The 22146-nt window shown below is 40.0% G+C and overlaps 1 protein-coding gene across 1 annotated transcript in view; it reads left to right on the top strand.

The window, feature by feature from the left end:
* TBC1D5 (TBC1 domain family member 5) overlaps positions 1-22146 on the top strand; it is a 329215-nt gene that overhangs the window by 161666 nt on the left and 145403 nt on the right. Inside the window, exons 5-9 of the mRNA XM_054161226.1 lie at positions 253-319; positions 15861-15969; positions 17751-17840; positions 18288-18359; positions 21787-21854. Of these exons, the coding sequence (XP_054017201.1) occupies positions 253-319; positions 15861-15969; positions 17751-17840; positions 18288-18359; positions 21787-21854 (406 nt within the window). The remainder of the gene's footprint in view (positions 1-252; positions 320-15860; positions 15970-17750; positions 17841-18287; positions 18360-21786; positions 21855-22146) is intronic.

Raw genomic sequence — 22146 nt, 5'->3', positions numbered from 1 at the left:
CACCTATTGATATGGTCTAACTCTTCAACCTTGTGCTAGTCAAGTAGTGTCAGAACACTCAAACTCCAAATTGAACCTGGAGCTAGTTGTCGATCTTGATAGCTGTAAGAATTGGAAGCTGTAAGGTTGAGACTTATCTCTGCAAGTTTTGTCATAAACTAAAGTTGCTGTAGATAGTAAAGTCAATCACAGTTTTTATCTATATGTAGTGTTATTTATTATCATAATAAAGGTGTTTTCTTTTTGTTTCAGGAAGATCCAATGGAAATGGAAGTACACACCTCACCTCAGATACTGATGGAACATTTATTTCTTACAGGTTGGTGATTTTTTTACATTTCTTTTCTAATTTTAATATGTTTGCATATAATAACATATTTAAAGCAAAAGAACAAGCCCATATATTTTAAGAGTATTTTACAGTCTAAATTGCAGCAGTCAGTAAGCTAAAGGGTGTGAAGGGTTTAATGAAGGAATTCAGTGAGAAGTTTTCTGGATTATTTTTTTTCTTTGAGAAAAGTGTTCAGAATGCTTAGTTAATGAAAGCTCAGGATGTTTGCAAGCCTAGGTATTTGTATTTGTTTTCTCAAAAGTAATCAATAAAGTAGAAGAATCCCACCTCAGCTCATAGCAGCTAAGACGTGGGACCAGGGATCTCCTTGCTGATTGCCTCCAAAGTAACAGGATCTATGGAACAATATTTGTTCATTATTTCAGGTCAGAGACCAAAGCCAGGATTTGCTCAATCTGAGGTTTTCTGACAGAAAAATAATGTCTCAGTTCTGTTGAATTAAAGAAACATGACGCTGAGTAACTCTTTTGAGCTTGAGTACATACCAGAGGGTATCTTGCACTTGAAAGCACAGGAAGGTATTCAGCAGATAATGCAGTTTTATCTTCCAGCCAGCAACATGCTGTCGCTACTACAAATGCTAAATCTTTGTCCTTGTGACTGGTAAATTAATAGTGATATTTTTGCTAACCAGAATGACTGCATCTGATTTTGATGCTTAAGTAAAACAAGCTTACCACATAATTATTTGGGATTTGGTTAGTGAACTATGATGGATGGCATCTTTGTCATTTGTAGTCTACTGGAGTCTGTACTTCAAAGAGGTGTAGGCAGGCAGGCAGGAGGAACCTGCCTGTTTGCCTTGTCTTGGTTGCAGCCAGCTAGGTGGGAAAATTGCAGCATCTTCCAAGCAGTGAGCTGTGCTAGGCACGAGTCTTCAGGTGTGAGTTGGCACAGAGGGACACGGCACCTTGAGAACTTGTTGCAGGCTGGAGACTGAGAGATTGCTGAGGAGTAAACAACCTGGTCTTGAGGATGTTGAAAACAAAGACTTTTCCTTGAGACCTAGAGGGTTTGTTGTGATTCAGACACCCAGAGGAAGCTTCTGGACTGAGAGCAAGGTTGAAAAAAAAAAAGGGTGTACCTGCAGGGACATGGTGGGGCAGGGGAGGTTTGATCTGCAAATCCTTCCAGTTTTCTGTCTCCTGGAAAGTCTGTTCTAATGAAACCTACCCTGTGATGATACAAAATCCTTCAAGGCTAGATACCATGTTTACTTGGGGAAAGGTATCTTAGCAGATTCATTTCAGGGGTCTGCCTGACTCAATTTCTTGCCATGTTTGTGTTTTCTAATGCATGCAACATACTATCTAACTTTTAAAAAGGCCTAAAAAAGTACCACCCAGGGCAATTTTCATGTTTTATAGGTGAGCCACATGTAGATACAGAGACTTTGCAGCAGTCTGTGCAAAGACAGGTTGGACTCGATGATCTTTGAGGTCTCTTCCAACCTTAGTGATACTGTGAAATAGGCAAGACAGAATCTAGCGAGATCAGCAAGAGAGGAGTTGAGAGCTCTCTGCTGCTAATTCCAGGACACTTATTCCTGAAAGTTGTTAACACAAGAGCCCCAGCTGTTACACCTGCCAAAGTGTGACACTTGAAGAATAAGAAGCCAGCTTCAGATAGGCTCCGTTTCCTGGAGAGTGTGAGCTGTGGGGCTGGTGACTGACCCTTTTTTCCTACCCCTTCTTTACTCCTGCAGGAGCACTCATCTCTCTGAGCTAGTTCAGGGACCTAACCTAGTCCAGCCTATTAAGACTTTGCAGAGAGTGTTCTGATGTCTTGGTTCACAGTCTCTGCCCGCAAAAGGTTCAAATGGATATTGGTGCCAGTGCAAGGAAAGTAGCTAGCACGGACAGCTAGAAGTGGAGTATAGGACATGGTGCTGTGTACTTCACAGGATCACAGGATGTTAGGGGTTGGAAGGGACCTCCAAAGATCAAGTCCAACCCCCCTGCCAGGGCAGGACCATAGAATCTAGCACAGGTCACACAGGAATGCATCCAGATGGGTCTCGAAAGTCTCCAGAGAAGGAGACTCCACAAGCTCTCTGAGGAGCCTGTTCCAGTGCTCTGTGACCCTCACAGTGAAGAAGTTCCTTCCCATGTTGAGGTGGAACCTTCTGTACTGCAGTTTCTCTCCATTGCCCCTTGTCCTATCCCAGGGTGCAACTGAGCAGAGCCTGTCCCCTGCCTCTTGACACCCAGCCCTCAGAGATTTAGAAACATTGATTAAATCCCCTCTCAATCTTCTCCTCTCCAGACTAAACAGCCCGAGGTCTCTCAGCCTCTCCTCACAAGGCAGCACTCCAGTCCCTTCATCATCCTTGTAGCCCTCCTTGGACTCTTACTGAGTAGATCCCTGTCCCTTCTGAACTGGGGAGCCCAAAGCTGGACTTGGCTGATTTCCTAAACCATAGTGAATTCTCAGCCATCTCTAATGCTTCACAAATAGGTGGAGGTTAAGGCTGACCTTTGTATATCCATATCCTTGAGTCCAAAGTGCATATTATAAAAATGCATTGTTGGCTATGGCCTCCCCTGAATAATAATTGTATTCTGACAGAGAGGACTACAGACAAAACTGACAAAATTGAGGTTAATTAATATTGTAAAAGCAGTCCCTGCCAGATGCACTGCCAAAGTATTGTTGCTTAAATAATTAGATGTGAGATGATAAAGCAAGATACACACATACATATATATCTCTGTGTGAGTATATCATATGTGTGTGTATATATCTATATATAAGAAAGAAACCTCTGACTTCTAACAGTTGTCAAGCTAGCACCATTATTAAGTAATATTACAGTGTTTAAGGTGTGAAATTAATATATTCTGTTCAGTGGCAAGCAACTCCCATCATATTATGAGCCTAGTTGTACATTTACTGGTTAGGTTGAATATTATATGACAGCATTCTGGGCTGGATGTTGGGTGAAAAGGAGCAGATAATACCTTTAGAAAGACAAAAAGTGAATCTTACAGTGCCTTGAAAGGTAATGAATGATGTTTAGTGGTTGTTGTTTCCTTAAGGATTCATTAGAGGTTTGGTCTTAGGTTATTTTCAGTGAATATTGTTTCAATAAGTTAGTGATTCGGCAAAACTGATGATAGTCTTGTTTATTCAGTGGCTTTCAATGTGGTCAAAAAAGACTGGGTGGTGACTTTTTGCCCTAAAAGAGACAAAGGCATATGTGGCTCATGGTCGATGTCATGCTTACAGAAGACTAATACATGCAAAATCCTGGTGGAAGTTTTACTAAAGCAAAACTTGCTTCATGTGTTAGCAGTCTCCTTACAGTTTCTTTAGGAGAAGAGGCAACTCCAAATGTTTATAATTTTTTTTTTCATGTGTTTTGCTATTAAAATGCTTCTAAGAGCATATTGGGTTTACTACAATAAGGGGAGGAGTGGTTACTTGATTCCAACCCTTTGTTTTAAAGGACAATTTTACACTATCCAGTACAAGACTCTGAGTGTGGATGTGTTTATTAATAAAGGGTGTCAGATCATTATCCTTTGATATATTTATGATGCTGTAGGACTATTTGTCTAGTTTTATTTTTAATATGATGGTGTCACCCTAGAGTTTGTGATGCCTGCTTATGTTGATCATGGCACAGATTTAATGCTGCTGATGTTCAGAGAGTGAACATTTCCCTTTAGGACATAAAGTTTGGAAGTGAAAAGAATATGTAATTGACATATATTTCTGAATGTGAGTTTGTGAATATGATCTGTCAGGGTGTAGAGCATTTTCTGTCTGGTGTTCAGGCTCTCATGGGTGCTTGGTGCCATGGGTTAGTTGATTAGGTGGGTTGGATTGGTTGATGGGTTGGACGCAATGATCTTGAAGGTCTCTTCCAACCTGGTTTATTCTATTCTATTTCATTCTATTCTATTCTATTCTATTCTATTCTATTCTATTCTATGGGATTATTCTATTGTGGGTTTGGAAAGCAGCTTTGCTCAGAAGAAATTATGAAAATTATTTCATAGGTGCATGTCACCAAAATTAGAACTTCACTATTAGAAAAATTTGAGCAAAAATGTAAACATGAAGTAACTTCCATCCTTAAAACACCAAAATTAGAACTTCACTATTAGAAAGATTTGAGCAGAGATGAAGACATAAAATAACTTTCATCTTTGAAATGAAAGAAGCTTGAGGAAGACATTTGAGTTCTGCTGTATTGTGTTGTTATATTGCTATGGTTTTAAAGCCTTTTCTGGATGTGCAAATCGGTCAAGCTTCACCAAAAGGAAAAGAGAAATAGGTGTGGGTCTCCAGTTTCAGTATCTGCAATGCAGTGCCACTGGAAAGTAGAAATACTGTCTTTCTCCTGCCTTCCCAAGGGCAGCTGACCTTCTCCTCGCCAAAGAGGTGAACCCCTTGCCAGCACATATGACTACAGACTATTACATTAATCTGTTTAGCCTCAGTACTAGCTGCTTGCATGTTTTTAATTATCTTATTAGATGGTATAACAGTGACCTATGAAATAAAATGAAGGTGAGTATTTTTTAACTTTATTTTACAGGCTATTTTTCTAAATATATTTTAATGACCTAATTATGACTTTTAGGGAGAGCCATTGATGCAGATATTCAATTTGGCTGATAGAATCTAACATCTCAAGGACACTTATTTCCTCCCAAGGTGGATTCTTACATTAATACTGCTTCTAATAAATATATAGCCTAAAAAAAGCTCACTTTTCATACTTGTATTGTTAACTTCCTTTGTGATTCAGAGATTCATGACTACTATGCTGGTTAATTTCTTAATACATCTCTGCACTCGTATGTAAGTTTAATTTCTACCCTGTGAATCAAGATAAAGTTCTTTCTTGTGTGGCTTAAACCCTATGACAAGTGATGATTGCCCTAAGCTGTGGGTTATGTAGACAATATATATTCCTTCTTCAGCTGATATTTCAAATAGACAGACGATCTAGCATAAGAAAGACTCTGGTATTTTCTTTTCTTCCCCTGACTTCTTACAGATTCTGCTTACCAGATGTTTTCTTTCTTACTGCAAAAAGGCAATGTGGTCCTGCTGGCTAAGGCATGTTTTTTGTGTGCCAGCCAACAACCACAGGACTGACACAGAGCATACAGAAGAAAGACGGCAAGGGGCGCAAGCTGTTCCTCCTTGTTCTACCCCCTTCCAAAAGCAGGCAGTGAAACTGTTTTGATTCCTCTTTGACCGGTGCCTTTTCTCAGCAGCTGAGCTAGAAATGGCTACACAGCCTCTGTTCTTATATGTCAAATATAGTGTGAAGATGTAGACAACTTTCACCATAGAGAAAACTCTTGTCTTGATCTACTAAGAAGGAGCTCTTTTCCATCTACATAACCCTATTTATGCTCATTCATACACAGGTGATATTTCTTTCCTGCTTCACTTTTAAGCCATGTTTTCCATAACTTTGTCCACTCTGTGTCCACACAGAATCAAGAGCTGTAAAGAACAAGCTTGTTTTGGTTGGATTTTTCAAATAACTTGAGATCCAAAACTTTGAGAACAGAGAATGGAGCAGTGAAATGGCATCCATGGTAGCACTTCACCGCCACTCTGTCAGGAGAGTTCTTCAGCACCTGCATCCTTTCTCTCTTTCCACAAGGAAGCAGTAGAAATGGCATGGGTGTTTGTTTTGTCTTACATAGAGCTGCTTGCTAGACAGCGTGCTGGTTGATGCCATTTATGTGCAAAGAGGCCTTTTCAGTACAAGTTGGTTTTACCTGAGAGCCTGGAAACTCTGTCTTTGAATTCTGTGATTCTTCTGGAAGATTACACTGTGAGTGTGCTCATAATCTTTCCCTGAACATGGGGGTCTGTGCCAGTATTCTCATTTTGCCCATGTTTTTGAAGATATTAGCAATTCCATCTCGTAGATCTCATATTTCTAGCCAGAGACAGTGACTCTTTGCACTGATGACATTTTCCATCTAAACACCTTTTTTCTCCAAATCCAAGAAGATTACCCTCTTATGTGCTGGGAGCTTAGATTTCTGGTTTTCTGCGAGTTCTTTCAAAATTACTTTCTTTTTCTGCACAAGGACCATTGTATGATTTCCAGCTCCATCTTGTCAAACTTCTTTTATTGACTTCTTCCTTCTGCAGATGATTTACTCTGCATTCCTTGCCTGGTGTCCTAAGGAATTTGTAAGGCACGTCATAAGACAGGGAAGAAGAAGTAGTCCTTAAGGAACTGAAACCCTATGTGCAGTATACTTTTGCTGAGATCCAAACATTTTGTCTTGAGTTTACACAGCAAGACAGAGCTCTTTAACCCTTATCAAAGGAGTTAAAGAAAACACTCCACACTGGGTTGGATAGAATTGGGAAGTTGAAATGGAAATGCCAGTCATAACTATATGCTGCAGTGCAAAGCATATAAAATACACAAAGCTTCACCACGGCTACGGTTTCCAAAGAACCTCCTTAGGCCAAAGCTTCATACAGAATCACAGAATTATTGAGGCTGGAAAAAACCTTTGAGATCATCAAGTCCAGCCTATGGCCCAACACCACGACATCAGCTAAACCAAGCCACCAAGTGCCACGTCCAATCTTTTCTTAAACACCTCCAGTGATGGTGATTCCACCACCTCCCTGGGCAGTCCAACCCAGTGCCTAATCAGACTTTCTGTGAAGTGCTTCCTAATATCCAACCTAAACCTCTCCTGGTGCAGCTTCATACCATGCCCTCTTGCCCTGTCACAAGTTGTCTGGGAGAAGAGCCTGACCCCCACCTGGCTACAACTTCCTTTTAAGTAGTTGGAGAGAGTTTTAAGATCCCCTCTCAGTCTCCTCTTCTCCAGGCTCTCTCTCACTGAAACACATCAGCAGATCTAAGTAATGCAGTGAACTTACCAATATCATTCATTTAAAACTTAGAACTTGCATGTTCTTTGCAGGAGTATGACTAACAGTGACAGGTGTATGGCAGTGTGTTTTCCTTGATGCTAAAGTAAGATCTTAGTCTTGCTGGCATTAGCTTCTAGTCCACTGACATAGAAGGAATAACATTTGCCGCAGAACTGGGAGTGGGTTGTTGGCTGAGTTCAGCAGCAAGAGAACCTGGAGAGGATCAGTTCTTTGCTGAGTACTACCTCAGTGCTCCCACTAGCTCAGTGGGATTTTAAATGGAAGAGTTGTGTACTACAATTTTGTAACAGAACTACTGAAAGCTAAACCAGATACCTTGATTTTCCTACACTCTCCTCAAAATACATCTGATGAGCGATTTCATTTGGGTTTAAAAAACACCAGCCAAAACACCATGACCTAGAACTGTATGTAAGACTGGAGTACAAGACAGCAGGTTTGAGGAATTACAGTTTTTAATCCAAAGAAGCTTGAATATAAAATTTATCAAAATAATGTATAATTGAAATAAATCTAAAGAGCAATGACTTGCTGTTAGTGAGACTACATGTTTTTTAATGATGGTAATAAAACCTTGTCTGTTCAAGAGATAAAAGTTAGATCAGAAAATCGCTTGCTCATTGTCTAGGTCAGAGCATGCAAAATGGGCAGGTTTACAAAGTGAAGGCAGAATTATCAGTCTGAGCTAGAATTTTGCATTTGTCGCCCTGCATGTCATGAGATTGTCCAAGCTTTGAAATGGAGCACATGTTTTTAAATATTCTTATGGCTGTGCCAGTTCTAGACCTGCTCTAGCTAGTTGGGTGTGAGTAAGCAAGAAACATTTCAGCATTTTGGGGCATATTCCTCCAAAAAGCTTCTCTGTTCTCCCTGGTTTTAGTTTGATGATTTGTAGAGCTGCAGCTTTTAACTTATGTTGCATACTACAAGTAGCTCTTACATTAAAGAATAGCAGTGCTCTACTCAGCCCTGGTTAGGCCACACCTTGAATACTATGTCCAGTTCTGGGCCCCTCAATTCAAGAAAGATGTTGAGATGCTGGAACCTGTCCAGAGAAGGCAACAAAGCTGGTGAGGGGTGTGGAGCACAAGCCCTGTCAGGAGAGGCTGAGGGAGCTGGGGTTGCTTAGCCTGGAGAAGACAAGGCTCAGGGGAGACCTTCTTGCTCTCTACAACTACCTGAAGGGAGGTTGTAGACAGACTGAGGTTGGTCTCTTCTCCCAGGCAGCCAGCACCAGAACAAGAGGACACAGTCTCAGGCTGCTCCAAGGGAGGTTTAGGCTGGATGTTAGGAAGAAGTTCTACACAGAGAGAGTGATTGCCCATTGGAATGGGCTGCCTGGGGAGGTGGTGGAGTCACCATCATTGGAGGTGTTGAGGAGGAGACTTGATGGGGTGCTTGGCTGTGTGGTTTAGTTGATTAGGTGGGTTGGATTAGTTGATAGGTTGGACGTGATGATCTTGAAGGTCTCTTCCAACCTCGTCTGGTCTATTCTATTCTATTCTATTCTATTCTATTCTATTCTGTTCTGTTCTGTTCTATTCTATTCTACATGGGAAACTACACACCCAGCAGTAACTTAAAAAGCATAGCTAGCTAACAGCCTTAAGTTTTTGCTGGGATATTTACTTCAGAAAGTGATTTTACCTTTCTTCACACGAACCTTTTTAACTGTATGTCAAGCAAAAGACCTGAACTGTTCAGAAAAATCTGCCCTTTGAATGTTGAGCCTCCCAGCAGCTCAGCCATGCATATTCACACTTACATGGCTCTTAACTCTGCCTCATATCCTGAGGCAGGAGTTGAGGAAACGGAGGAAAATACATATATTTTTCAAGCAGGTTGATAAGCCTTCACATTAAGGCTGTCAAGTGAATTTTTAGGGTAGCAAATATAAATCTGTGTGTTTCAGAAATGGTTTGGCTTAGAATCTTACTGCTTATTACTCAATACTGCCTTTCAATTATTTTTCCACCATTTTTTTACAGAATTAACTCTGGGTGTATTACATTCTTGGCTGTTGTTTCACTTTTTTTTTCTCAACTGTTGATTTTGTGGCAAAATAAATAATACAAACTATGCATGTTTCTTGGATTTACATGAATATGTGTGAAAAAACCTCTGGCCTCTGTTTAAATAGAGGTAGTACATGCACTTATTGATGTTCCTATCAATAAAGACCTCATATTGCAAAATATATGACACAGTAATTGGAGGGTTTTTTTCTTCTTCATGCTAGCCTGTTCTGTAGCCTGTTGCTTCATGGAGTGCCTGAGGGGAGCCAAGTTTGGGTCTCAGCACTTGAAAAAGCACACTACAGAAATGGTAGAAAAAGTTAAATGTTTTTTTTCTGAAGCACTCACACCACTTCTGAAAAACTATCCTGCCAATGCTAGCAGCACTGCTCAGCAGTTTTCTTTGGATCTCTCTCAGGCTGTCCATATCAAGAGGGACTTGGACAGGCTGAAGAGGTGGGCCCAAGTCAACCTCATGAAGTTCAATAAGACCAAGTGCAAGGTCCTGCATCTGGGTCAGAGTAATCCCAATTACTGATATAGGTCAGGGAGGGACTGGTTTGAGAGCAGCCCTGAAGAAAAGGACTTGGGGTTACTGGTGAATGAGAAGCTTGACATAAGCCACCAGTATGCACTTGCAGCCCAGAGAGCCAAACAGAGCCTGGGCTGCATCTAGAGAAATGTGGCCAGCAGGGCGAGGAAGCTGATTCTTCCTCTCTGCTCCACTCTGACGAGACCCCACCTGGACTACTGCATCCAGTTCTGGAGCCCCTATTACAGGAAGGATCTGGAGGTGCTGGAATGTGTCCAGAGAAGGGCCACAAGGATGAGGAGCGGGCTGGAGCTACTCTCCTATGGAGACAGACTGAGAAAGTTGGGGCTGTTCAGTCTGGAGAATAGAAGGCTCCAGGGAGACCTTATTGTGGCGTTCCAGTATCTGAAGGGGGCTACAAGAAAGCTGGGGAGGGACTTTTTAGGGTGTCAGGGAGTGATGGGACTAGGGGAAATAGAGCCAAACTGGAAATGGGTAGATTCAGATTGGATGTTAGAAAGAAGTTCTTCCCCATGAGGGTGATGAGACACTGGAACTTGTTGCCCAGGGGCATGGTAGAAGCCTCATCCCTGGAGGTTTTTAAGGCCAGGCTGGATGTGTCTCTGAGCAACCTGATGTAGTGTGAGGTGCCCTTGCCCATGACAGGGGGCTTGGAACTAGATGATCCTTGAGGTCCCTTCCAACCCTGACCCTGATAAGTCTAGAGCATGGAATAAGCTTGGGAGTCGGACTGAAATCTTAACCATGTATGCAAATGTTCACCACAACTCTTAGGAGTATTGCAGAATTCTTCCATGAACTGGGAAATATTCTTTGTTACCTTAATGTTGTAAATATTACATTGGTCTTGTTTCATCCCAGACACAAAAAAAAGGGATTTCAAAACTTGTCATAGAGTACTTCCAAAATGCATGAGATAAAATAACAGTACACACACTCTAAGGGCCTCATAGATACTGGCTGCTTTGTTGCAGTTTCAACTGAAAGTGAAGTAGCGTAGAATAGAGTAGAGTAGAGTAGAATAGCATTGCATAGCATAGCATAGCATAGCATAGCATAGCATAGCATAGCATAGAATAGAATAGAATTAACCAGGCTGGCAATTTTGGACAGTAATATTTACCTCATACGTCTGAGCCTCTGAAGTCAGAGAACTGAGTTCTTTGCCCTCTTTCAGTGACAGAGATGGTAGTTTGATGTCACTATTCACATTTTCACATTTCTGTGGGTTTCAGCTTCTTCCACAGAGCTTCCTCATGTCTGAACATCATAGTACAAAAATGCTTCTTCCACTAGCTTTAAACTTGGGTTCTGCATTTGTACACATCAGCAGCCTTATCTTGTAAATCAATAAATGCAGAAGTTAACTAGCAGTGGTTGCTATCTGTGCTATACCACTCTTCCTCTATTGTATTTCTTCCTCTTCTGAACAGAGTATTTGTTTTGTAACGAGCTTAGGTGGGCATTGCATTCTTTTACATGTCTCTGCTCGATGCATTGATTTTGCCATTATGCTGTAGATCAGAATTTAGCAGCAGAGCCAGAGGCTGATGTTCCACTACTGGCTATCACTGAGGGAAAGTCTTTGTACATCTCCCCAACACTAGTACAGCTCAGTAAAACTCTGAGTTCCAAAGTCCTTTTTCAGGTGTCTGTCACATTACAGGTAAGCTGAGCAGTTGTGCCACAGCATCTTGTTACATTATGTGTGTCACTCATTCTTAAAGAGTTTATAGTTGCTTGCTTCTCAAGAGCTGGGCAATAGGGCATTCCAGTGTCTTTTATGAAGATGCTGCACTTTAGGGATTTAAATACCTTTTCAGAATGCTGTCTAACTGCATGCAAAATTTCACTTAGACTTTCTGAGGTAAAGCCCTGTTTATTGTACTCCCTATCTTACAGTGTGTCCACAGAGAGAGAAGTCTCTCATCCAGACCTTTGTATTTTTATCTCTGAAAATCTAATGTTTGTGATTATCTTAACAAGCATCATATCAACAAAACATGTGTTGGAAAGAAAGAGGATAATGAATAAGCTTATATATGGTTTGCTAGGAGATCGACCTAGTTTCTTATATGCGAGAAGATATGCCTATTAGAACAGATGCCAGCATAAAGTTCAGATTCAATCTCTGGTAGTTAGGACATAAATAGATGTTTTAAAAGATGGAATGGAACAGATGAGATACAAGAACAAACCTTGCAGAACAAATCTGCCACCTTCATCCCTTCCATTGGTTTGCTTGCTTTTTCATTCATTCATTTTTGTTCAGAAGAGGAGGCTCAGGGGAGACCTTATCGCTGTGTACAACTACCTGAAAGGAGATTGTAGATGGGTGGGGGTTGGTCTCTTCTCCCAGGCAACCAGCACCAGAACAAATGCTGCACCAGGGGAAGTTTAGGCTCGAGGTGAGGAGAAAGTTCTTCACTCAGAGAGTTGTTAGGCATTGGAATGTGCTGCCCAGGGAGGTGGTGGAGTCACCATCCCTGGAGGTGTTCAAGAGGGGATTGGACATGGCACTTGGTGCCATGGTTCAGTCATGAGGTCTGTGGTGACAGGTTGGACTTGGTGATCTTTGAGGTCTCTTCCAACCTTGGTGATTCTGTGATTCTGTGTGATATGTATTGAGCATTTTTCCCATTTCAAAGCAATGCAGCTGTCCCTAACACATACCAGTATTTTTTTTCACCTTGGTGAGTGGCTGCATAGATACACCATGTGAAATTCAGTTTCTTAAAGAAACATTGATCCAATTACCTTTTGCTTGTGCAGGTCTTATGAAGACTTTACAACATGTATGATAGTTTATTAGACAAGATACTCAATTAAGGATATGAAATGAAAAATATGTGCAAAGTAACCAGAAAACATTGGCATTCACCTCTGTTTAAATGCAGAGCCCAAAGATAGTATTAGCACTTGATTATGCATTTGCTTTTCTAGAGGGATTCAAAATAATTGCATGTGCTTATTCATAGTTTAAGTGGTTCCAATTGGCTGTTGAAATCTTTCACTTCAGTGAAGCAAATGGGATGCAGTAGACTTGAGTTCCATTCCTCATTGCTCATTTTGCTTTGACCAGTGAGCTTTCTGCAGGCCTGGGTTAACAAGGCTGATAGATATTAGTTTCCAGAGTAGGGCCATGTCATTTGAAAAGCTGTCTGTTGAGAACTGATTGCTTGTTGATGTTGCACCGTTATTGAAATAGTCTCTAGCATGTTAAGGCTTAATTTGTTGGCTTTTGTTAGAAATATTTGAGAAATGAATTAGTGAATGCAGTTCAGAAAAGATTTTAGATATCATTCAGCTCTACTAAAAACAAAGCAGATTCCAGCTTCCAAGTCATTTTTATTTTCCTTTTTGTTTTTCCAGTTGCTTTTAACTTTTGCTTTGAGTGATCCGAGCAGCCGTGGGGAGATTCAGGGGCGATATGATCTTGCCAGTTTTCTTTTGGCTGTTTTAAATATGATTTTGTTCAAAATGTGTTTGGAATTGCATTATAAATTGGGGGGGGGGGGGGTGGAAAAAGACAAAGCATAGTATCTGTACTAATACTGCATAACAATCACTCCCAGCAGCTGATGAAAAAATAACAGTCTCTTTCCTTTCTTTGTGTTTGCCTTTTTACTCATTGAAACCTCTTGCTAACTCAACTGATGTGTGGCATTCTCAGAGATACTGTGGGAATGTCATCCACTTGCAGAACAATGTGAATAGCTTCAGAGTCTGACCAGTCGTGATGTGCAAGGGGAACATGTCACTCTTGAAGCATCACTACCTTAGGGAGGCAGCTTGGCAGTAGTTACTAGTGGCCAATGATGCTACAAAATTTACAATGGCACATGAAGAATATTATGCATGATAGAAACAGGAGGGTTATTTAGATAGGTATAATATGCTGTGGTTATGGAAGTAAAAGTGACTGTGAACCAAAGGCTCGGATTTCTCTCAAGCTGTGTCTGCTATACACCATACGTTGTACTTAAAGGAGACAGAATCCTGGTAAACAATCATAGGGTGCTTGCTGCAGAAAGTGAAGGCACATGGGAGACAGGAAGGAAGGGAGGGAGGAAGGGAGGAGGGTGGGGATGGAATCTGCCCCACACCATTGGAGTTACGCACTGCTATTTTGGTTCACCTGGGAATACAGCAGAAGCTAAAGCACCCCTTATCACTCAGGCTGCTTTAGTTGCCTTTGTTTATATCCCAAGTACCTTCACTTTTCAAAGTAATTAATAATCAAGGCCCAGAAGTAGATATCCAATTTATTTAGGAAACAATTCTACCTCGAAGGTGATGCATTCACAAACACAGAACGTAAAGAAGTGTATCCTCATGCTGAGGTAGAACCTGTTGTGTTCTAGCTCATACCTGTCGTTCCTTGTTCTGTCACTGGTAACATCAATAAGAGACTATCCTTCATCTTGACACCCACCCCTCAGATATTTGTAGCCATTGATAAGATCCCCTCTCAGCCTTCTCTTCTAAGCAGCCCCAGGTCTCTCAGTCTTTCTTCACAGGGGAGATGTTCAAGTACCGTAATCATCCGTGTAGCTCTCCGCTTGATTCTCTGCAGAAGATTCCCTGTCTTTCTTGAACTGGAGAGCCCAATACTGGACACAGTGTTCCCATCTCAAAGGAACAGGATCCTAATTTCTTGGCTTGCCAAGTCCATTCCCCAACTATTTCCAGCAAATCTATCATGTAATTCTGTTCTGAAATCAAACTAAGAGTTATCTAAAACTAGCTTTAAAAAAACCTCATCCTCACAACTCAGCTTAAAAGGCCAAAAACTATCTTAAGTTTAGCTTGTATATATTTAGGGCAGCTTGCTGAAACAGAGTCTGTTGCTATTTAGTATCATCCACTCTGTGACCCTTCTTAGTAAAGAAAATCTGGTGAGATCTTAGCCTGGAGTCACAATAATAGTTTCCCTCTTTCTGGTTTCATTTGGTCTCCCAGGGAGAAGTAATAGTCTCCCATGTGACAGTGGGAGAAGGAGCTGTTCACCTTAAGGACATACACTGAAAATAAATCTGAAACACATTTCCTTGCACATGACCCAAATCTCTACACTGAAATTACCCTTTGGGTTTTAGAGTAGTCGTAGAAGGTCTGTGAGCTAGTCTTGGGCTACTATGACCATCAAATGCCTCACACTGTTCTTGAGATTCATTTCAGTAGAAGGTGCAGGAATTACAGATTTAATTCTTTTATTCAAACTCAGTAGATAGTTTGGGACAATTAATTTCCAATTGTTTCCCAGTAGAGCAGATTTACTTGTATATTAATGAGGCACAGGTGTTAGGCCCCTGGTGCCTGCATGCCTGGGAGGCATATTTAGGTTGTTTATCTAGTCAGCCATAGGTACTGCAAGGTACTCAAGCTTGCCTTTAACAGTTTATACAGTGAGGCTTTTTAATTTTTTGATGTTTTTTTAAATTTGCTAGCACCTGTTAAAATTTTCAAAACTGATCATGTAGAAAGAAGTAGGAGTGATTTCAATAGTAAATAGCACTAAATGTTAAAGAAAGTCATCTTCTATTATGCTTAACTGCCCAGCTTGACATTAAGAAGAAAAGAAGGTTCATTTAAGCAAATATGTCATGTGAGGAGCTAGTAGTCAACAGTGCACTTTTTCTGTTGCATATTTTTGGAATAGGTACTTCTTTGTCTACAGCTGAAACATGAATGTGCTCATATTAATATTCATTTTTCTTGTTTATTCACTGAACTGCAGTACCAACATTTTAGAGGAAATGGAATAGCCTCCATAGACATTATGAATTTCAGTAGCTGGCATAATTATAGCGATCTACATATTCATTAAATCCAAAGAAGAAATGTGTCCAAAAAGACAGCCATGCGTTTAGAAATGCTGCACAACTAAAGATATACATTAAAAAAAAGAAAGAAATAAAAGTTCCCTTCCCCTGCTTACCCAAAATTGGGTAGTGTCATATAGTCCTTAAATCAGCTAAGTCTGGGGTTTTGTTGTTGTTGTTCTTTAAACGCTCATTCCTTTTGCTTTTGCACACAGTAAAGAATGGGAAGAACTATTTGTAAACAACAATTACTTGGCAACAATACGGCTGAAGGGGATTAATGGGCAGCTGAGAAGCAGCAGGTTCCGTAGTGTTTGCTGGAAGGTAAGAAGAGAAAATATTTATTTACAGTTTCTGGTTGCAATATATCAACACATTACCTGATGTGCTGGAAGATTATTGATGCAAAGAATCATGAATTTTCCAAGAGACTTCATCCCAGTGGTTTTTTTTTTTCACTAATTTCTATAATTCATAGGGTATTTGCTAATCATATTGAGTTGCTTTAAAGCTGAATTGCAAGTGATAGCAAAAGATTCCTATGAAAGAATATCCTTGTGCTGTGTGATGTGTTTAGGATTGGATGCCACACACCCATCTCTCCCTCCATCTCTGTGCAATGAAGTCATACACTGGAAATAAAAAGGAAGTTTGTCTCACAGTTTATGTTTTGTGGAACTTGGGATTCCTTTGAAATCGGAATGATGCTTGTGCTCTCAGCTCTTCCCAGTGAAATGTGAAAATGAAGGCCAATCCTTTTAATGACTGGATAGAGAGGGAAGCCAGGTCTTGCAGTCTTAAAACATATCAGGCCCTCAGAAGTCTCTTACCATTTATTTTAAAGTTGCAGGGGATGGAGGAGACAGAAGAGAGAAAGAAAGCAAAGTAAATACTGAGATGCTATTCAAAGATGTAAAGAATGTTATTGCACTGTCACCAGGTCTTCCATACTGCACAATTTCCCTAGTAGAGTTGCTGTATTTTAGCAATGATCATTTAAATGACTAAGCTTGGAATTTCTCAGGCTTCACTTTGGTACAAAGACCTATAAGAAGAAAGTGAAAACACTCTTTGTATATGAATAAAAGAAATTTGAAAGGTGTGTGGCATTGAAGAAGGTTAAAGTTAATGGAAATACTGTTCTTCAGAAGGCCACAACACGGTTTCACCAATGTGCTTGTATTCTTGAGTCTCAATACTTGAACGTGCAAGTATTCTATAGTCTCCACATTAGAAGTCAAAACCCTAAACTAATGAAAGCATCAAGTCCCTCACTGTCCATGAATTAAAATCAGGAGTGGTTTTATTTTAGGAATAAGACTTAATTATTTTGCATGCCCCAATATGAGTTAGAGCTCTGTTTTAAACTGCCCACTAGAAAAATATTATCTATGTTTTTAAATTCTGAAATATTTAGCTATTTTTAGTAATTTGAGAATTATTTTACATCAGTATTTACTGTTTCTTAATGCTTTAAAATGTGGGAATAAAGCATTTAAAACTGAGACAATTCCCTGGGTTTTTTACTGATTTTATAGGCAACTGAGTCATCTTTTCCTTCCTAGCCCTTTTAAAACAGGAATGTGAAAGAACATTCTCAAAGGCTTTTTGCAAACTCAACTCTTCTAGCTGTCTAGAACATGTTTCTTTTCTATATGTTTAAGATTTTCCATTTCCACATTTCTTAGGTAGAGTATACATCTGTGTGCTTAGTTTCTACTCCACGTTTGCATTTGGTTTTAAGTATATTGCACTAACTCATCAGTGGTTTTTAAATAGCCTCAAGTTTTGTCTATTTATTTTCAGTTCTTTGCATTTTGTTTCTCCCTTGGAGGTCTCAATCAGCTTTGCTTATGTTGTGACACTTTACAAAGTTTGGGTTTGTGGCTGCAGTTGCTTTGTTTTGTATCTAGAACTGATGTTGTTTGTAGCTTCTTATTTACTGACTAGAAAGTGCTAAAGCCAGGAGTACTTTGTATGTCTGTGCTTTCTTAACGTGTAGAGCAAATGCTTCTCCTTTCTGAAATGATTTATGCTGTCTGGTAGGATGCATATGAAAGGCTATGTTAAACTCATAAAACTTCATGTACTTATTTTGTTGATAGTTGTTTCTGGAGGTTCTACCCCAAGACAGAAGTCAATGGATTAAAACAACTTCAGACTTAAGAACTTCTTACAGTAAGATCAAAGAAATTGTAAGTTGGTACAAAATAGGTTCTCTACTCTCATACTTTGACATAGTTCATAGAATCATCAAACAGTTTGGGTTGGAAGGGAACTTAAAGGTCATCAAGTGCCACCCCCTGCCATGGGCAGGAATACCTTCCACTAAATGAGGATGCTCAAAGCCCCATCCTGCAGTGCCTTGAACAATTCGAGGCAGGAAGCATCCACAACTTCTCTGGGAAACCTGTTTCATCTTTGTTCCATCCTATTCTTCGTTACATCTAATGTAAATCCACTCTTTTTCAATTTAAGACTGTTGCTCTTCATCCTATAACTACACTCCCTGATAAAGAGTCCTGCCTCATCTTCCTCTAGGCCCCACTTGGGTAATGGAAAGCCATTGTAAGGTCTTATTATATTAATACTTCCAGTATGACAAAAGAGGATTTGATGGGTTTTTTTCTGGTTTTACCCAGCACATTACAAACCCTCGGAAAGCTGGACAGCAAGACTTGATCATCAACAACCCACTCTCTCAGGATGAGGGGGTAAGTTGGCCCTTGGTTTTATCCACATATGTGCTACTAAAATTCTCATCATCGTCATACTGACACGAGTGAGTTCTTGCTGAAGAAGGCAAAATGACAGGTGTTGACATCTCCCTCCTAAATTTCCAAACTGACTTGTGTTAATTGGTTCACAGGCTCTGCTGAACAACCAGAAATGCTCATTTCCAGGTTAATATTCTGATGTTTCCAAGGGTTGTCACAGAGAAAGCTGTGATGAACAAAAAATGGCTGCTGGACTAAAGTCCAGTTTCACAGCCTATCCTTTCTTTGGCCAATGTGCCTTTTTTTTAATCACTGTGTGTTTTCACTTTATAAGGAAAATGGCTGTATTTGAGGGAGTGTTTAAACAGCCAATATGAGGAGAATGCTGTGATCAGCAAATACTGAAGAACCCTCCGCTGGAAGACTATTCAGCCTTGAGAGTTTTTCTTCAGCAAAAATAGAATTGTTGTCTGTCTGAGTTGTATACGTGCTGAGTTAATGTGTACCAAGCTATATGACAGGCATTTCTTCCAAGGCTTTTGCTTTATAGTTAAAAGAAACAAAAGTTTTCTAATCAGAAAGCAGCCAGATGCAAAATCATAGAATCATAGAATAGTCCATGCCATAAGGGACCTCCAAAGGTCATCCAGTCCAACCTCCCTGCAGTCAGCAGGGACATCCCTAACTAGATCAGGCTGCCCAGGGCCTCGTCCAGCCTCACCTTGAATATCTCCAGGGAAGGAGCCTCAACCACCTCCCTGGGCAACCTCTTCCAGTGTTCCACCACCCTCAGAGTCAAGAACTTGTTTGTAACATCCAATCTAAATCTGCCCTTCTCTAGTTTGAAGCTATTGCCCCTTGTCCTGTCACTGCAGGCCTTTGTAAACAGTCTCTCTCCATCCTTTCTGTAGGCCCCCCCCGCAAGTACTGGAAGGCTGCTATTAGGTCTCCCTGGAGAGATCCAGATTTTAAATGAATACTGAAAATATGGTAAAAGTATTTGTCCTGACTGTCATCAATTGAAATTAATAGGACTTCCTAGTAGCTTGGTATTTTCAAAGTCATGTCACTTGGAGGAGAGCTTATGTGCAGATTTGAGAGCTTCATTTTAGGCAACTTTATCTTTTTTGTTAACACTGTTTTTCTACTGTGTTTTGTTATATCTGAAAAGCTCTGAAGTATTTTATGGCACATATCTTTAAGCCTTGTGTGTGAATTATGTTACCATTTTTGAAAAGTCTTTTTTATCAAAATTTTTAAATGGCTTCGTACCATGAAAATATTTTCTCTGGCTTCTCGTAAGAGATTTGAACCTAGAAAGTCAAAGATAGGTGGGACTACTTGCACTCCTACTTTGTTCACGGATGGTGGCCCAGATTTAGTTTAGTGTGGTCCTCTGCATCATGTTTAATGTAGAATGAGAGAGAGATCATAGAATCACAGAATCACCAAGGTTGGAAGAGACCTTAAAAATCATCAAGTCCAACCTGTCACCACAGACCTCATGAATAAACCATGGCACCAAGTGCCACATCCAATCCCCTCTTGAACACCTCCAGGGATGGTGACTCCATCACCTCCCTGGGCAGCACATTCCAACGGCTAACAACTCCCTCTGTGAAGAACTTTCTCCTCACCTCCAGCCTAAACTTCCCCTGGTGCAGCTTGAGACTGTCCTCTAATCATGATCTGCTTGTTGAAACATGGAAATAGTGACAGGCACAGTGATGGCTCTGCAGCCAGTAGGACTAAATGCCATCAAGCAATTCTTACACCCAGATGGACAGAAAGTTTTGTCATATGTGTTTTGTCATTTCTGCTATAGTTTGTGTTTTGTACAGAGACACATCCTTCTTTCTGCTTATGATGTCTTTTGGAGATAGAAGACAAAGGTCAACATGTCAGGCAATGTGGCAGGAGATGAATTCATAAAGCCACAGGCCAAATCAGGCACAGGAATGAAGAGTGAAGTGCCCTTGAGCCTGTTGAGCACTGTTTTACCCTTTCAGTGTCATGGATTCTGCTTCCACAATGCAGATTGTGTTTCCTGCATCCTTTCCTCTGATGGGCCAGGGTGGGAGCAGGGGCAGGGGAGTTCCAAAATGTCTTTTGGCTCCATGGAAATAGCTGTGAGTTAGAAAGATGCTAGTTTTAGGCATGACATTGTCAAGGATGTAAGTACTTTTAAAGCCTGGAGTTTTTTTCACGGTAACACATATATAGACATACATAATAACACATATATAGACATTTCATAATAACACAAATATAGAAGCTAATTAACAATTTGGGTTTGCTTTTTTTAGTTTTACCTTTATTTGCTAGATAACATTATTTGCTTTCTCTTTTCGTTCTCTGGAGCACAAGCCGCTGTGGCAGTAAACTGTTTACAGGAGGGCAAGAAATTCTGAAACTATTGTAGCCACTCTTTGTATGGTATTTTGTTCACTGGTGTTGCTGCTATCTGAAAACTAATCTGCATGAAAAGACTGCTATAGATTTTATTCCTTCTATTTTGTGATCAATATGGCCGAGCTACCATCCCTTTACACTGAAGAATAGGCTTTACAATACCTTTTTCCTGGAGTGTACAAACAACAACAGATTAGCTTTTGCAAAATATTGCTGAACTAGGTATGGGAAACCAAAGAAGAAGAATAGAAATGTTCATAAGCACCAATACAGAAGAAAATAAACCTACTTGAAAATATTTTCCTTTTCTTTTTCCTTTTTTTTTTTTTTTTAATCTTTAAATATTGACAGTGAGCTTTAAAATCCCTCGTTTCCCCTAGCAGAACTTTTTCAGAATGGCCAGGCTTGCTCTGCATTGTATATATGTAGCATTAGAATGATGTCATTTTTATTATAGGCATTTGATCATTATATGTTCCTGATTCAGTTTTGCCTCCATTAAGAAAAATTAACTTACTTCCCAACAATTTTTTTAGTATGGAAATTAAAGCAGCTTCCAGTTAGTGTCCACACATTCCCAAAAGCAGCGTCATACAGTAAGTGATACAGGCATTTTTCTGTGAGTGAACTACTGGATTGTTTTAGTTGAGCTGCTGGTTCTGGCGAGTTCGAATTTTCTCTGCTTTTCTAAATAGCCTTCACAGGCTCTTTAGAACTAACACACAGATCTGCAGCCATCCAGTGAACAAATTGAGAAAGCCATTTGGATCCAGAAGCCACAAGGATGCAGAAACTTGAATGTTTTCATCTCTGATCTAAACTGACTTTCTCAGATAGGTTTGACTGGTCACCAACATTCTTTTTCACCCATAAAACATAGCTATATAGCTGCCTAGCAGAAAGGCTGAGGATTAATTAGTTAATATTTGTGCAGTACTTTGCTGATGTAATATATAACCCTTAAGCATTAGTAGAAGCCTCTGTGTCATACTAATATTTTTCCTTATTTCAGAGTCTCTGGAATAAATTTTTCCAGGATAAAGAGCTTCGAGCAATGATTGAGCAAGATGTGACAAGAACGTATGTAGATCTGAAGAGAAATTCCTATATATAAATTTAGATTCTGTGTTTTTATGTGGTGTACATTATCTTGTGCCTTCTTAACTTCAGTTAGGGTAAATGTCAGGATTGTTGAAAATGACTGTGGGGAAACATACTTTAAATGTATGAAAATACAGCTTTCTTGGAGTGAAAAAATGGGAAACCCAAGTTAAACATTAAACCCTGGAGATTTCCTGGTACCACTGAAGGAAAGCTCATCTAAATTAAGCTATTAGGAAATGTATTACTATGTGAAATTTCAAGTAGGGTT

This window comes from Dryobates pubescens, chromosome 4 (assembly GCF_014839835.1).
Source record: "Dryobates pubescens isolate bDryPub1 chromosome 4, bDryPub1.pri, whole genome shotgun sequence".
NCBI lineage: Eukaryota > Metazoa > Chordata > Aves > Piciformes > Picidae > Dryobates > Dryobates pubescens.
Note: the sequence above shows the minus strand (reverse complement) of the source record. Positions and strands in the feature narration are given on the sequence as shown.